The 18,158-nt window shown below is 41.8% G+C and overlaps 1 protein-coding gene across 3 annotated transcripts in view; it reads right to left on the bottom strand.

Moving 5' to 3' along the window:
- Window positions 1-5,789: 5,789 nt before the first annotated feature.
- The window catches only part of MARCH3 (membrane associated ring-CH-type finger 3), a 115,263-nt gene continuing 102,894 nt past the window's right edge, over window positions 5,790-18,158 (bottom strand). For all 3 annotated transcript variants that reach the window (XM_019555299.1, XM_019555301.1, XM_019555300.1), the window contains exons 4-5: window positions 11,769-11,978; window positions 5,790-6,474 (exon numbers count right to left, since the gene is read on the bottom strand). In XM_019555299.1, coding sequence (XP_019410844.1) covers window positions 6,316-6,474; window positions 11,769-11,978 — 369 coding nt within the window. In that variant the 3' untranslated portion in view covers window positions 5,790-6,315. The remainder of the gene's footprint in view (window positions 6,475-11,768; window positions 11,979-18,158) is intronic.

Raw genomic sequence — 18,158 nt, 5'->3', positions numbered from 1 at the left:
GTCACAAGCTGGCAGAGGGTAGGTTTAGGTTAGACATCAGGAGGTGCTTGACCCCAGTATTCTTTCCTGCCATGGCAGGGGGTCGGACTAGATGATCTGCTCAGGTCCCTTCCAACCCTACCAACTATGAAACTATTTAGTGCAACCCCCTGCTCAAAGCAGGACCAGCCCTAACTACATCATCCCAGCCAGCTCTTAAAAACCTCTAAGGATGGAGAGTTCGCAACCTCTCTGGGTAAACTGTTTCAGTGCTTTACTACCCTCCTCATGAGAGTTTTTTTCTTTATATCTAACCTAAACTTCCCTTGTTGCAACTTGAAACCATTGCTTGTTCTGTCACCTGCCACCACTGAGCAGTCTAGCTCCACAGTCTGGACACCCCTGCCCTCCCTCCATCAGGCTATTAAATCCTCTTTTTTTCTCCAGACTAAATACACCCAATTTCCTCAACCCGTCCTCATAAGTCATATGTCCCAGCCCCCTAACTGCTTCCATTGCCCTCTGCTGGACCCTTCAAACTGGACGCAGTACTCCAGACGTGGTGTCATTAGTGCTAAATAGAGGGGAAGAATCACTTCCCTCAATCTGCTGGCCCAGTATACCACTCACCCTCTTTCCAACAAGGGAGAACTGTTGGTTCATATTCAGCTTATTGTCCACTGTAACCCTCAGGTCCTTTTCTCCAGAACTTCTGCCCAGCCAGTCAGCCCCAAGGCACATGGGATTGTTCTGTTCTTAGTGCAGGACTTTGCACTTGTCTTTATTGAACTTCATGAGATGTCTTTTGGTCCAATCCTCCAATTTGTCTAGATCTCTCTGAATCCTAGCCCTACCCTCCAGCATTTCTACTATTGCCCACCCCCCAGCTTGGTGTCATCTGCAAACTTGCAGAGGGTGCTCTCCGTCCCATCCTTCAGGCCCTTGATGAAGATATTAAACGAAACTGGCCCCAGGACCGACCTGTGGGACTGGATGACACTTGAAACTGGCTGTCAACTAGACACAGAGCCACTGATTACTACCCTCTGAGCCTGATAATCCATCCAGTTTTCTATCCACCTTACAGTCCATTAATCCAACCTGTACTTCCGTAGCTTGTTTGTGAGAATGTTGTGGGAGACCATGTCAAAAACCTTGCAAAAATCAAGGTATATCGCATCCGCTACTCCTTTTTGCATCCATAGTGCCAGTCATCTCATCACAGAAGGCAATCGGGTTGGTCAGGCCTTGGTGAATCTATGCTGTTTCTAATTGCCTTCTCTCCAAGTGTTTAGGAATGGATTCCTTGAAGACATACTTCATGATTTTTCCAGGAACTGAGGTGACGCTGACCTGTCTGTAGTTCCCCGCATTCTCCTTTTTTCCCTTTCTTTAAGATGGGCACCAGATTTGCCTTTTGCCAATCAACTGGAACCTTTCCCAACCACCATGAGTTTTCAAAGACATCATTGTCTCAGTTCATCTCAGGAAGGTCAGTGGTGTTGAGTATGCAACCTGTTAGAAATTGAATCCTTATAGTAGATGCTGCTTTAGAGAGATGTCTTAAGTAAGTACCTGTCAAATAACTGTTGTAGTGTTTTATGCTGTACTCTATTCATATCATACTTATTTTCTAAATGTTATACTCCAAGTCATAGCTTGTAAAGCTTGGCTGCTTACTGTGGATTTGTTGATTCCAGTACTTGGTGGTTCCAGAATTAATTAGCATTTTAATCTATGCTAAATTCAAGACATGAAATGTCAGCATCTGTCTAATCTAGAAAACTATGTATTTGTTTAATCTGGAGTTTGTCATATCCCGTTATCACTACCTGTAAGAATGGCACTGGCTTTCTCCATTTTACACAGATACTCTTAGTTGTTTGTATGTGGCCTGAACTCCACACATTTAGGAGAGTGATCTCTACCATCAGTGTCAGGATGGTGACAGTATGAGGGTGCAAAGGCAATGAAAGCTACATCATATCTGCAGCTTCCCAAATGAGTTTGGCACATTCCTTCACTAACATTTTCTATTAAAAATATGAAATCAAGTACCACTCCCATCTCTGCTGTGTGATTATAATTAAAATGAGTGGGAAACCCAAAGCCAGTCACATGGAAAAGCATGATACTGTCAGGCAAAAGGAGAATGAGCTGCATTAAATAAAAAGCTATTCTTTTGATCAGTTATTTTCCCCACCCCCACCCTTTTACTGGAGCTGTCATGTGATAGTACAATGGAGCCATTGTTGTGCTGTCAGAGGTCTACTAGCTCTGGCTTGTGCTGCAGGTATTTACTACTACTAAAATCTCTACAGAAGCAAAAAAGTGAATGTGTTGCTGCTTCTGTTCAAGAACTTCAATTTTGAATGTGCGTGCATCCAAGTAGCAACTCTGGTGAAAAAAATCACTCCTAGAGCAATGGTTTTCAACATTTTTTGTACCGGGACCCATTTGTAAACATTGATGGGCGGTCCCAACCCCTGCCCCAGCGCCCCAGTGTGTAGGGGAGGGTAGGGGGGCCCCAAGCAGCCCCCTCAGGGCTGGAACTCTGCCAGCGTGCAAGGGGAAAGCCACAATTTCCTACATTTTTCTCCTTTAAAGGAGAATCCATTTTAAAATTTGTTCACTACCCTTTCATATATTCTTGCGACCCACTTTTGGGTTGTGACGCATAGGTTGGGAAACGCTGTCTTAGAAGATTCCTACTGACCAGCTCTGCATCATTTCTCCGTTTGCCAGAACTTTGGTCCAGAAGGACTGGGGGAACAGAGCATTAGCTACATTCAGCCTACTATTTTGCTGCCACTGGAGAAGAAAGGAAAAGAATGAGGCATCATAATGTTTCCTTTTGGTGAGTGTAAAACATGAAAAGAGAACATGAATAAGGGGTCTCAGAGATTACTAGCAGCATTCTTCTTCATGTCAGGCACAGTACTATATAGTAATATTTTGCATAATAAGAACCTCTTGCCTTTATACCGAATAGGGAAGAACCTGTCTCAGTTGTTTCCTTAACTAAGCCATCTTCTGTGCTTAAAATGTTAAAATAGACTGCAGAATGTGAGAACTAAGCTAAACACAAACCTCTGGTTAAGGGACCTTTCTAACCATTAAGCACATTATTTTAACTCTGCTTTAATTAATTATAGTTTTCATTCCTCATAGTAATCTTGATTCGTCCTTGTTTATTGAAGGTAGTTCTGAGGTCAGTCCCTAGTACCAGTGATCTTACAAGTACCCATGCAAACTAATCAATTTTTCAAGCCTTAGAAAGATGACTTCTTAAGAGACTTTAAGGCAAGGGACCTGATTCGAATCTCTCAATTGACGTGCCTACTTCCATATCATGAGGTTCTCACCAAGTAAACAACTAGTTCATGGTTGCCCCTGCTCCTTTTGCATCCATCTTTGACCACTGTGATAGATTCCTCTGCTAGGCGGGGTAGCTTCCAAGTACCAGAGGAGGTGAGATTCCACAGTGATCTCAGGGAAGTACCCAGAGCTTGCCTAGTCTTCCTCCAATGCTTTCATGATGGATATGGACCATGTTACCACAATCTTCTCATCAGAAGGTCAGGTGGTATGAGACTTGCCTTCTGTGCAGGGAAGTGTTCTGCTTATGGAAGTGGTTTATTGGGTGTTCACAGGGCACTTCCCCGTTCTCCAAGACAGCCCTCCTCAGCCCATTCATCTCTGTACAGCACAAGTGGATCTGGTTCATCTTTGCAGATCAGGGTCACCCAAGGGAAACTTGTTTGTGTTGATATTAGCAAGAACTGCTGCTCCTTTTTTTGTTCCACGGAAGGTCTGTATCTAGCCTTAGTGCCCCAAAATCTGCCTTATCCTGTGGTTCAGAATCCTTCTATATGCCTTCCCACCTATATCTTTGATTTTGCAGGCATAACACAAGATGATCCTGAAAGCCCATATATGGCCAAGGTGATTTTGATACTAGAACCTTTCCGTTTACATCAGTGAGGAATTGCAGCATTCTGCCCTGGGCACCCAGCCAAGGATGCCAACAGGAGTGTTTTGTCCTTAGAAGAGGCGATGAAGAGGAGCTGAATTGCAGAAAGGGGTGCACTACTGTTTAGCCCCTGTGTTGCACAGGATGGGGGCAGGGTCATGCAATATCCTAAAGGTATTGCTCAGGCCAAGGATCTCTGGGCAGGTAACTAAGGTGTATGCATGCCCACAGTCGGGGCACCCTTATGGATGAGACATGTCAGAGAACTCCAGTTGCTGGTAAATAATTTCTCTTGTGATGCATGTTCAAGTTCATACTTTAGAAAAGGGAAAGTAATTGTTGACTATAGATACTGTAGCTCTTAAGCCAAACTTTATGGATTTAGAGAAGAAAAGGAGAAGCAAGTTTTAAGTCACTATTGAATTAAGGTAACAGACTTCTGCAGTTTTAAAGTCTGGGCATTACTTGTTTTATCTCTTTTTTTTTTTTTTAATCACACTTATTCCTTATTGAACATAGTTCAGTGTCCTGTAACCATCCACCATAATCTATATCTACATGAATATAGATTTGCAGGCTCAAGTCCATGATTTACAAGTAACAGTGATCCTGTTTCACTGTGGTGAAAGTAGTGTGACATAGGCAAAATGGGCATTATTTCACTAGAGGAAGATCAGTTAAGAGTATAGATGGTATAACTTCTAATATTCTGTCAAGGAATGATGACTATGTGGAATATAAAATACATGTCTTAAAGGGGAAAACATCTATTGGTCTTCACTCAGATTATTTGAGTGAAGACAGCACCAACTTGCTGAGGAGCTTGTGAGTGTATGCATTTGCTATAGCACCATTTTTAAATGGCTATCTTGGCTGGCAACAAACACATCAGGTTGATTCACCTTAAAATATAGATCAATACCTTTGTTACTATTCACCTTGTGCTTAGTTTGAAAATAAAAGGAGGTGTGAAACCAACCAGATGTTGGAATTACCTTCTAAATATGTCACGCTCCAGAAATCCATATTTTAAAATTGCAAGTAGGTTATGTGTCACTGGTTTGTCAGCAGCTTTTGTTAGTAGCTATTAGCAATTGAAGCATTCACTACCAAATGAGTCTTTTGACGCAAGTACGTTTCCCTTCTGAGCCCAAACCTAAAAATTACTGAATTAATTGATGCTTAGAAAAATGCATGGCTGAAAGTAGGAAATGCCACCCAAGATGAAAAAAAATTAGCAGTCACATTCCAAATTGGGTTTGGTCATGACACTATGCTGTTCTTACATTTTTTAAGGACAGATTTAGTCTCAATACTACAATGAGAGATCAGGGTTTATATTCATTTCACTAAATTTACCTGCTGAGCTGAAAGTTCAGCAGCTCTAGAGTAACACTAATTATTATGCAAGACAGGTCTGGGCTCCCTAGAAAACATCTAATGATCCACTGCAGAATTCCTCTTACAAAATTGATGTTAAACAGTTAGGGCCAAATTCAGCTTTGTGTAAATACAAATTAACTTGGTTAAAGCTGGATTTACACTGGTATAATTTAAAGCACCAAAGTCTGCACTAATCTTCTCCCTCTGAACACAAAGAAAAATAACCCTGTAAATAGAATTCCTTTCTGGAAGCTAAACAACTTAACACTTTTTGAGTAGGGAGATTATAGCAATTCATGAGGTATGTTTCTTTCCCGTACGTTAAATTTATTATTAAAAATATTTTTCTATCATACCTTATGTACCAACAACAAAGAACGTATATTTGTTTTCTAATGATTATGGTATTTAGAGATGTCATTTTGTAGAATGCACTACTCCTTTAAAAAAAACAAAAAAACAAAAAAAGTTGTTTTAATAATCCAAGTTATTTAGTATAAAATGTCCTTAAAATAAAATGAACTGTAACAGAATATCCACCTGTAATGCCATCCTCTTGGTTCAGAAAAATTAAAAATACAGTACTGTGTCCCATCCAACCACCTCAAAAAATGATACTGCAGAAACAGCAAACAAAAAATAAAATGAAAGCACTTTTTACATTTGTTTTGCATTGTTAATTATCATAGTTTAATATTTTTAAACAATAATAAAAAAATGAGGGTTTGCATCACTGATGATGCAGCTATTAACACAAGGTTGTAGAATTCCATACAGTATCTGCTAAATAAACATGTTTGGCAGCTTAGCAAATATCATATGACTGCAGCATCCATGATTTGAATTAAAACAGTGATTCCTTCCTCTGCAAAGAGTTTATAAATCAGAATAGCATACTACCAGGTTCTGGATGGAATCAGACCCCACCGGGTTTAAGAAAGTATATTTAGTGCATGGCCCCAGTGCAGAAACTGCCGAAATCAAACGATTGTCTCCTTTGAGTTCCTTTTGACTGAATGCAGGCCCAGCAAGGACTGCTGGTTCGAAGGAACGTTGACAGACTTTGGGATTATGAGTATCACCCTCTGATTGGTCCGACGCCATTCATTGTATAATCTACAGTGGTACCTAAATGACACCTGGGAGAAAAAAGGGGAGGGGAAAGATGCTTTAAATCTAGAAACATCTTGTGTCCTAAAATGAACGTTTAGTATGAAAAATGCATCCTACCTGTAGTGAACTGCATTCAGAATTAGTGTTTGTTTTCAGTCTTCCCTTTGCTAGTTGCTTCAAGAAGCCACTTTCTTATACTACCAACTCCTTTCTAACAAAACCAACTATTCTCCCGTCAACCCCACTATCTCTGTACCTCTGGCACAATTTACCCACTTCACTGATTTGTTTCTTGGCGATTTTCTTTGCTGAACTCTCCCATCCTGGAGCCTAATAGTTGGATAAATTCAGTAGCAAGGAGATGGCCATCAGAGGCCAAAGACAACTCTTGAATGGCCTCTCCCCCAAGTTTCTGATAGGAGAAAAATGGATGAGTGTGGGACATAGTTCATGCTACAATCCAGCCTCGCCTCCCTTTTGCTGGTAGTCTTCAGAATCTATCAAACTAGCTGCCCGTCCCCCTCTATTCTGTAATCAGGCCCACTTCTCTAAGGGATAAGTTGCCTACCATTTGAAAACAAACCTAGCTGATGTGCTCCTTTAAATGCTAAATGTTGACAACTTGACAATGTCATTGAATAGATGGTGAAGCTCTGCAAGTAACTTTAAAGGTATGGCCATACATAACTACTAGTGGAGGTTCAGGCTCTCTTTCCTCTCCCCTTTTTCTCAGTCAATGAGTCAGACTCACGATTGCATGAAAATACTAGAGGTGTTAACCATACTGTGGAACAGAATTGCAGGGCTTCTTGTGTTAGCATGAGTTGTCTCAATTCAGGTGTACTTGACTTTCTTTTTAAAGCTACTTATGGTCTTCAACAAGGTTTGGCTCCTCAAGAATTTTCACTATACTAAAAATGGTCCATCTTGGTTCACAATTTAATTGGATCCAGACTCAAGTTCTGCTAACAGTGCCACCGTTTCTGTTTAGTCTTTGCAAGTGGAAGTGGAGATGACTAGCAAAGAAAAGGCACTAACACCTGGTGTTTCAAATGGATTTGAAGCTAGATTAACATCCAGGATGGCGACCTACACTTTTTCACTAAGCATGGTCGGGGCGTGCAGTATGAGTGTGGAGAGATGGAATTAGAGAGAGAGAGAGAGAAATACAGGCCAGGTGACAATCCCCAATGTCACCATCTACACATACATTTAAGCATAGTAATTTACTGCGCTGATGGATACCACTTGCATATGACAGGTCTATCTGGTGCTCTAATGCTGCATACATGTAGCCAATGACATTTTACTGTGCAGCAAATTAGTCTGCCATGCAGTAAAGCATCTTGTGTACATGTGCCCAGTGTGAGCGTTTATGTATTTCAGTGTCTCAGGGCTTTGGAAAAGATTGGGTTGAAAGGTACTAGGTGATAATCTTGATAAGGGGAGCTGCTATGCACAGACAACAGAATGAACCTGGATTACTAAGACTGCACATGAGGATGATCTAGCCATCATCTGTCATTGATTTTTAAACAGTTGTGCCACCTGTGTTGACTCTCCAGGAACTATGGGGTCATATGAAGCTGCTGCATGTAGAGGTGAGGCACTTGTCTTCCTTCTGGGAGCAGGAAGGAAGTTTGCTTACATGACATGTCCTCAGGTTGGTTTTCTGGTAGGGAAGAGCCAGAAGTGAACAATCCTGGTGCTCATTGCTAGGGTGGTTGAGGAATGTAAACTAGCTCTATTTTTTAAGTAATGCAAATGCCTTCAATAGAGCTTGATGTCCTTCTGGATGTTTGTTTTTATTGAGAAAGATTACTTCAGCTAGCTATTTCAATGTAAAATCCTAGTAGAGACAAGGTAAAAGTCATTTTTACTTAAATACTAACCTTGACTGTGGTAAAAGCTGCGGGGGCCTTTTCTCCACCAGGCTCTCACTGAAAGGTCTCTTTGTATACCTTTTTTTTTTTTTGCATTGCCATTTTAACATCAAGGAACTTTGAATGGTCTCTATCGGATGAGCTAGTAGCAATGGACATTAGGCAAATCTGATGGAGGTACTTTGCTGAAGTGAACACCATGAAAAAACCCAAGGACTGCTTTACACAAGTACCAAGCAAAGTCCTTTCAGGAGTAGCTGCATTGTTGCGCCATGCTGAAGCTGTTTGTTTAAGACATTTTCACAGGATATCCTAGTTAAGCTTGACAGCTTGTTTACCATGGGTTCTTGCCTTAAGGCAGTTTCCAAGTAATGTCAACTTTTGAAATTTGGCGACAGCCACAGCTGCTTACTATTGCATTGCAGAGAAGCTATTCTAATAACTCCTGAGGTGCTACAAAAGCACAGACTTTTTAATATGTATCATTGACTGGATTAAGTCTGTGGCCCTTGCTATTAGCACTGGGGAGTAAGGAGGGGGGAATAATCCATCTTTAAAATTCACGTATGCTTTGTGGAATCATTAAGATAAACCTTTTACTTTTCACCAGCAACTGTTTCAAACCCTTGAGGAACAACTGCTCTGATTTATACTCTGTCCCATCTTGCAGGAGTCAGAGAGACTGAGCAAGGGCTAAGTCAAACTTCCATTTGGCCCTAAACTCTTGCTTTAAATAGAAATCTTTGGTCTGGAAGCTTTCTGCTTGGGGACAGCTATGTGTGTTTGTATAGAGATTGCAGAGACAACAAGTAAAGAAAGAGGAATTGCAAGTCTGTCTCAGGGTGGACTTTGACTCTTAACTTAGGGATGGGGTGAAATAGCTTCCTTGCTGCCAAAAACAGCATCTCATTTTCAACCCATTAAACTCGGTTCACTGCAATATAGCGGTTTGCAACTAAGTCATATGAGCCAGCTTGTGCTTCCAGTGAAAGTAAACCAATTTTCTGGGAGGAAAACAAAGATTTATTTCTTTCACTTCTCCCAAAACCTCAAGGAGACTGCAGGTTACACTTGTAGCACACATCTCCCTCAGATGAAGATGTTCCCTGCTCTATCCTAATGGAGCACTTCAGCTTGGAGTGGGGCAGCTGTGGAAGCTTTCAATTCTGTTCACATGTGTATGTCATTCTGTGTGAATGTGTGTGTGGGTAGCATTGCAGAGAAAGTTAGAGACAAGTCAAGGTTTCAAATGTAACTGTAACTGTAACTGATAACTGAAAAATCTGAGGTGATCCAAGAGGCTTGCTTTTCTTTCTTTCTTTCTCTCTCTCTTTCCAAGACATAGTGGTCAGCACTACTGAAAATCAGACCCTTTTAACATAGGCAACCAAAGCCGCTAATCACCTTGGCCTACCTTAGAGAATTTACTGTTTTGCTAAGAATGTATTTGAAAATGTTTTGTATGTATCGTTCACCTTTCACGCAAACGCAGCAATTGCTTTGCGTATGTACTTATGTCTTGCAAAGCCTTTGGCAGGTGTAGAGGTTGTAGGTGGGAAGTAGAGTCATGGTGCAGTTACTAGCCCCTACATCACAGGTTGTACTAATGCTTCAAGCAGCACCTCAGATATGCTCCCTACCATACTGAAGGGGTTGCTGTTGTGCTGTGAGCCACTGTTCCCTTCCTCTTTCCTGAACATCACATGGCCTTATTAGCACACCAGTTGGCCTTAATAATAGATTAAGAGAGAAACTGGATGTCCCATATGACCAGTCCTGTCTTTGCTGGGCAGTGGGCAAGAAACGTACTTTATTTCAGTGAAATACACAGAGGTAGGTATTTATAACATATCTATTTAACTCATCACTTTAGTCTCTGAGCACCTAACAAATTCTAAGACACCACTTCCCTGCATATTCCTGGAGGAGACAGCTTTATTGTGAAATGAATACGAAGTGACATTTAAATATATGTTCTTGTTATCACTGAAAATGCAACGGGCAAGCAGATTTCGGTCGCTGCAGTTTAAATTGTCACTGTAACTATTTTAATGAGTGGTGACAGAAGTGTCTGTGCACCATGAATAATTAAACCCAAATATTTAAGCAGAGTTACTTTTTCATAGTCCCAAATCCTAATGGTATTTGCGAACACATAATTAAAAATCAAATCAGGCAGCATTTAGGCTCCCAGGGTGACTTATGCAGTACAAAATTGTACTGAAGATCATTTGAAATCTGCAACCTCTGTATGGCAGCCTGCTGGATGGAAGTAAGAACAGACTGCCCCCTGAAAGCAGAGTGCCACCTATTTGGTAGGGTGGCCTAGTATGGAATATAGCTGCACTTGCCAAAAGGAAATATTGCTGTCTATATTGTTTCTAGCAGCAGTAGAGAAAAGAAACTACAGGTGGCATCAGCAAAATTTCTGAGCTCCCTGTAGGTTTCTGTAAAATGCTAGAAAACTGGCCAGAAGTCTAATTCAATTTGCTCCTTTCCCAGAGCTGTTATATCTGGCTTTCTGCAGATGCATGGACTCAGTGTTGTGTCCTCTTAAAGTCTGTACACATTGTGAATATTTGCATTTTAGCATGGATTCCTGCTGGCCACACGGTGCTAATATGGCTAATTTTGATGCCAACTTTCTCATAATAGACCAACCTTTACATTCTGTCCCCATTTGGAAAATATTATTCACAACCTTTTGGGAGTTGAAATGAGGTTGGTTGTATTGATGTTTTTAAAAGGACACTTGGATGCTCATGCATTACTCCACAGAAAAGTGAGGATTCTGTAGTAAACTCAACAGCAAAATAGGTGGAAGCCTAAGTATATAGGGAAGTAAAAATGTTCTACTAGGATTGAATCTGCAACTTTTGTACTCTTTGTAAGATCACAAAAATCAAAACTAGAATAGAGGACTTATTATGCCACTGCCTCATGGCAGCCATATTAAACATGCAGGGCTCTCTTGTACCTCTCCCTGTTCCATCCAATGGCTTTGATGGCAGTTCACTTCTGTGGCATTTCTCTTGAACTTTTCTCCCCTCTGTTGCTCACTGACTTCTTCCTGCCATCCCCTGGGGCCTTCAGATTCGGTAATTACCAAATACCAAAGGCAAACTGCCTTTATGCAGGAGCTCTAATGGAATTTAATTGGGATGAAATTACAAGGTTTCCTACAGACATAACTAAAAGAAAATTACAGAATGTAATAGAAAATGACAGTCTTTGTACAGGGGTCTTACAGAATTCTATGGCAAGGATGCAAGTCTCTATTAAATTATAGCCAGCAGTCCAAAAGAGTCATGGAAAGGTGACCATTTCCAATTTTAATTCTATAGGATTATTCCATAATGTTACTTGGCATTCCTGGGATCAAAATGAGCTCATCCCCCTCCCTCTTATGCGATAGTTAACTAAAAATCAGCACTTACTAGGGTCCAAAAGAGGTAAATAGTGAAGAGTGCGACAGTGAGTGCAATGAGGCCAACAGCTTCTAGCCTACTACTAAAGTGCAGATGGTCCACTGCTCCCCGCAGACACAGCCAGCCGGAGATGGTTGCCAATGGAGTTATAAACAAGAAGCACACCATGTCTCCAAACAGAGTTCGTTTCTCATGCTGTGGGCCTGGGTTTCTTAGCCACTGCAGAAGGAAAATGAAACAAAACAAGTGTCAGCAGAGGGACAGTGTTTTTAGCTGAAACCAGCTGCTGCCTTTCAAATTGTGGATTTCTTGTGCCCTTTCCAGCGGGAAAGGCAATAGAGAATGCAGTATTTCACTCAGGTGGTCCCAAGAGCATTCCCACCTGAGATTTCTCTTGCTACTCGCTGACACCACACCTCTTAGCCATATGTAGCTGAAACATCATTTGCTCAGGTCTAGGAAAGGCTGACTTGATAAGGAAAAACATTTCATTGAAATGAGTTGGGAGCGCAAGCCTATATGGAAATAAGCAATTTAGCAACTGAAACACTCCAGACACTTTTTTTGCATGGGCGGGGTACGGAAATGGGAATCAGGCAGAGTTTTCTGGTCATACAATTATGGAAAAATACATTACTTATTATTTTGATATCATATTTTAATATTTTTTGTGCTTGTGCTTGTAAAGTGAGGGCCATTTCCAAAAAATGGACATACCCAGACACCAGTCCCTGCAATGTTATTTGTACAGACATTTATTGTATCTACTGCTGCAGAGCTTGCCAGGTCCAGAACAGAAGTAGTAAAAGCAAGATGGCTCCTGGTTGCTTCTCCAGCTGCACTGAGAGCACCGAGCGAGCAATGAAAAGCCTGCAGTAAAGCCTGAGCAGATCGATGTTGACACTGCAGACCAGCAGTGTGTGACAGGAAACCCGCCAGCTCACAGACAGTTTCCTTGCCTCACCTCAGCTGGGACGCTGCAGATTGTCTAGACGTGGATCTGTGCTACACAGTCCTTCAAGCAGCAAAACCAGATGTTCACCTTCAACCAGGGAGCAGGGCTAGGAATAGTTTATTTTTCCAGCCCAAGTATTATGTTTGTTAATGAGGCAGTAGGCTGTATTATGCTAGGAGAGTTTCCAGGGATGCTGAGAAAAAAGAGAAGCGGAAGAAAAGCAGCAGCGGTGGGAGAGGCGGAGGAATGGTTGCAATAAAGGGCAAGTGGGAGAATGGGAGGGGAAAAATGGAGGCCAACATACAGAATAATTGCTTCTGTTCTGAGAGATGTAAGTAGGAAACGGGAGCATTTACACAAGCCTCCCACTGTGCAGTTGTTACTGCGCAGTCATTTAGTGCTTGCATAATCAAGTACTAAATGACTGCACAGTAACTGCTGTTACTGCACAGTAGCCTCGCAGCATAGTTGCCTAGTGATGCTTTGTGTGCAGTAGCTCGCATTACGGTTTGTGCCTGGTGATGCTACTGCACAGTAGTGATGAGCTACTGTGCAGCAAGTGACTCGCAGATGCAGCCAATGTCTACGCTAACACTTATATATCATAAGGATCATGGAGTAACATAGCTGTGATACCAGCAACACTTTTCCTGGTATGATAACACTGAAATCCTGCCAAACTATCATAAAGCTTAAGGCAAGCCTAGAGGGATTGTATACGAACATGGTGGTATAAACCACATGAGTCAGGCTGGTTTTGTAGCCCTTAGAAATACAAGTTATCTCCTCATAATTTTCGAAAGCTCAAAACCAAAACCTCAGTAGTAGTTTAATCTCCAGTCTCAGCTTTACGTTTTCTCCGTTCTATTGTATAAATAGATATCAACGTTAAACACATTCCTGTTAAATGAATGCTACTGTTGTAAAATCAAGTGCAAGAGTCAAGAAATACTGAAGAGAAGGTTTCCCACCCACGCTATTGTCAAAAATGAACCTTTCTATAATAAGCAGGGTCAAGGTCAGCCTGGGGGAATGGGTCCAGTGCACCGCTAGAGTTTAATAAAATATAAGAGTGCTTAACTGTACCAATGCTTACTCAGGAAAATTGCTATGATGACCAAACCTTGCACTTCTATTATTACAGGTTGCAATGGTTGGTCAAGCCAGGACTTTGTGACTGTTCTGGAGGATCTTTTCATTCCTTTAACTCCCTCCATGAATGTATGGTGATGCATCCATATGTAATATATGGCACCATACAGCAATTAGTTTTATTGCTGGCCCAACAAAGATTAGAGCCATGTAATGCTAGACACTGCCTGCAGGTATAATTAGGCACCATCCCTGCCCCAAGCAGCTTACAATACTAGCAGGCAAGACAAACAGTGGGATGGGAAATTGAGGTCAATTGAGTTGTCAAATCTCACACACCAGATTGATGTCAGAGCCCAGGCTAGAGCTCAAGCTGATTTCTAGTCTCACACCCTCTCTGATAGACTTTGCTGTTTCCAGAGGTGAGGGTAGCCTTTTTCAATAATGTAAGCAGAAGGCAAACTTAGTTCCCGTACCTGCCATTGATGTAGGCACTTTATAACCATGGTAAATTCCCTATCCTTCCAGTAACTCAGATTTACCCTTCAGCAAAAAAGAAACACCACAGATTTGTGCTGAGTGCCTGATATGGATCACACATCATTAAATACCTCCCTGTATTTTTAGGCCCAATGATACACATGCCCACATCCAAAAAAACCCCACATCTGAAATTAAATACTTGCTCTGTCCCTATCCAGCTTGGGAATGAGTACAGTCCAAGAAACTGGGCACAATGGGGAACGAGACACTCCTGACCTGATATGACGGTAGCCTAAAGACACCAGTCACTGGACTGTTCATTCTTATATTCCCCTTCTGTGAAAATGGAAATCACCACTACCATCATCACCACCACCGCCTTGTCTCACATGCGAGAAGTAATCAGAGCAAGGATAATATGTCTGACTTGGAAGCCAAAGTTCTACCTTCAAAGGGACTTTCAATAGGATGTGGGCTCCTAAATCACTTTTGAAGGTTTACCCTAATTGTGTAAAGTGTGATGAAAACAAAGCGCCGTGTAAGTATGAAGTAGAATAATCCGCAACCTTGTCGAGCAGTTGTGAAGGATGGAAAAATGACAGGATTTCCTCTCTCTTGTCAACTAGTGCCGTAACCTCTTCTGCTACTTAAAGTATACGGATTTGGGGTTCAGTTTGTCTGAAGGACATTAAACATGAACATGACACCTTGTGCCCATGTGCATATTTTTGCATTTTTGCATATTTTTCTATTTCATTGTAATGCCGGAGGGGTCCTTATAAAAACTCTGTACTTAGGGTGCTTCTTTTGGAGTTTCTATTTCATTTACTGAGAAAATACCGCCAAGGAGATCAGCAGGGGAGTGTGTAACAGAACCAGATTACATTTTGGTTCTGAGACATGATTGATTACAACCTTCACCTTGTTCCATTTCCATGAATCCATGTAATGAGAAACCTCCAGGAAAAAGAGGAACTGAAAGGACACCAGGGTGGAGATTCTCCTTTCAAAGGTGACTGTCAAAGGATGTTGTGAAATCTCTCTTTAAACCGTGACCTACAAAAAGAGCTGCTGAGCATCTACAGCTCCCATTGATCTTGATGGGAACTGCAGGTATTCATCACCTTCCCAGGTCAGGCCCAAAAGTAGTAAATTCTGCTTTCCTCAGCACTATACTCGACTGTCCTGTGCTAAAAGGGACATTCAGCATGATTTCAAGTTTTGCTTGTTTCAGGTTAGCCTACCCCCCTGTGATGTACCAGTCAATTCATAGGATGTGATCCCCCCTTGGTACTAACCTTCCAGGGAAAGAGCTGGAAGTAGTGGGTTGCAGCTTCAAGAGAGAAAAAGCAGCTGATCCTGAGGAAAGGGGAATGAGCACATGCATGAAATGCACATTGTGATTTTTCTAAGTTATAATCTCTGTCCACTTCAATGAACATTTTTATTTTGACACATGCCAGCTAAATATTATTGACCATGCAAGTGTTGATAGGCTCTGTGAAGATGTTAGGAGGGGATAAGGGCTGCTGCTGTTCCATGCGTTAACCAACCTATATGTCCTCATTTTAATGACTCAACTGGTCCAGTAAAAAAAGACTATGAAATCTGAGTGAGTCAGGTGTTGGATGAGAGCTATACTGATTAGACTAGGGATGCTGAAACCCTGGCCCTGAGGCCAGATCTGGCTCTCAGGGCCATGTTATCCAGCTTGCAGGGTTCCCCACAGGTCCAGAAATTTGGTGGTAGAGCAGTGGTACCACTCCACTGCTGCCAAATTTCCAGACCTGTGGAGAGCCCCAGGCCCTGCGCACTAGATGATATGTGCCAGGGTAGTATAGATGATATGGGTAGTATAGGCTATAGGGTGGCACTGCACTCCAGGCCCCAACCCTGCCACACAGGGCTGGCAGGGGGAAGTGCTGGACTCCCATGGCAGAAGTGGTGCCAGGCCCCAGGGCACGATCTAAATGCATAAGGGCCAGCTGTGGGCCCTGATTCTGGTATACAGGGCTCGATCTGGGCCAAAAGCTTGAGCACTACTGGATTAGGGAATGAATAGATTCAGGGTCTGGGCTAGGAAGGGGCCTTATATCTCAAGAAATATGGTAAAATATATATTTAATCAGCTGGTTCTGAAATATGAAGCCACAAAAACCACCTCATTGCCTACTTGGATGTCACCATTTTCTTCCTGAGGTAGAACACTTACTTTGAAACATGCTTCTGTTTAGATTCTAGTTTTCTGTCTTTTGTTTTGGAAATGTGCATTGTCAACCAATTTGACAGCTAAAAAGTCAAGCTAGCAAATCCTTTCATGAAACTGAAACCTGAACGGTGATTGCAGCAAGTGCTGAGTGGATGATTTTAATGTGGTGGTACAGTAGATATGAGTGTGCTGTGAAAGACTGAGATGTAAAGCCAGATGCTACCATTAGATCCACACTTCTCCCACACAGTGTATTGTAGTTCTGCAATACACTGAGGATCTGCACGTGGTTATTCCCATGGCCCATGGAGTGGCATCCACAGAAATGGTCGTTTAAAGAAAGATATGTAGCTCACAAAGTTTCATCACACATTTATGAATTGCCTATTGTAGATCTCGAATGGGTGGGCATTACTGCCTCCAAATTACAGATAGGGAAACTGACTCGCTGAGAAACTAAGCGACAGACTGAGGCAGTGAAAACTCAAGAACAGAACACGACCAATACTCCCGATTGTGCGATCCAGTACTGGACAGCAGCTGACACGAAACATCTGTCAGCTGTCACAACTGTGCCTGGAAACTGAATTTGGAGAGTAAATTATAAGCTGAAGATGGACAGCGTGGGGACCCAAGTTTGTCTCTGAATAACCAAACAAAACCCACCTCCAAAAAACAACCCCCTGCATTTCAGCGCTACAAATTTAATCTAACAAATAGGAGACAAATTGCTTTTCCTTCTCTTGTACATGTAATGAGGACTCAGTGGGCCAAAGAGACACCTGGAAATAATGCTTAAAAATATCACTGGAAAACACCTAGGGAACAAGCTGGGGTGGCTTTGCTAATACAAAAAGTCATGCGTTTCCAATTCTACTATACTTCTTTAGGCATTGCAACAAGATAATGAAAAAAGAACCAGCAGCTGGTATAATATAATGCCTTTCAAAAAGCTTTTGAATAGGTTTCACACAAAAGGCTCTTAAGGAAACTACTTTCTTCCCCATGACTACTTAAAAAACTTTCAGAGAATCATCCAATTAACAAAACAAAAAGCAGAAATAAATGATCAATTTTCAGCCTGGTAAAGATGAACAATAAGGTGCCTCAATTTCAGGACTAGATCCTATGTTGTTGTATATATTTATTAATTATCTGAGACAAGTGAACAGAACCGTTACCAAACTTCTGGATGGCACATGGTTTAGGTTTATCAAGATCATGTGGAACTTCAGGGGGCCCTAATTAAGCCAGGTGAGCTGGTATTGTGACAGGAGGTGAAACGTAACACTGACAAATGCAAAGCAGTACAATGTGGAAGACACCATTTGAAATATTTGTAAAGGCAACCATGGAGGAAAGAAAGATCTTGAGGTCACTATGGATGATGAGTTGCACAGAAACAGAGGAGTATTAATGGTATTGTATAAGATGCTGGTAAGACTTCATCTGGAATGCCATGGTCACTCAGGGTGCTTTATATGTGCTCCAGGGTGGGTGGGAGCAGGGAGGGGGGTGATTTAATTACAGCAGCTCTCAGAAGCATAGCACATTGCGCTGGTTAGTTAAAGCACCGCTGCTGCCATTTTCATAGATTTCATAGATTTCATAGACATTAGGGCTGGAAGGGACCTCGGGAGATCATCGAGTCCAGCCCCCT

Source organism: Crocodylus porosus, unplaced genomic scaffold, assembly GCF_001723895.1.
Source record: "Crocodylus porosus isolate Cpor-Errol unplaced genomic scaffold, CroPor_comp1, whole genome shotgun sequence".
Taxonomy (NCBI): Eukaryota; Metazoa; Chordata; order Crocodylia; family Crocodylidae; genus Crocodylus; species Crocodylus porosus.
This window is presented reverse-complemented; position numbering and strand designations above follow the sequence as displayed.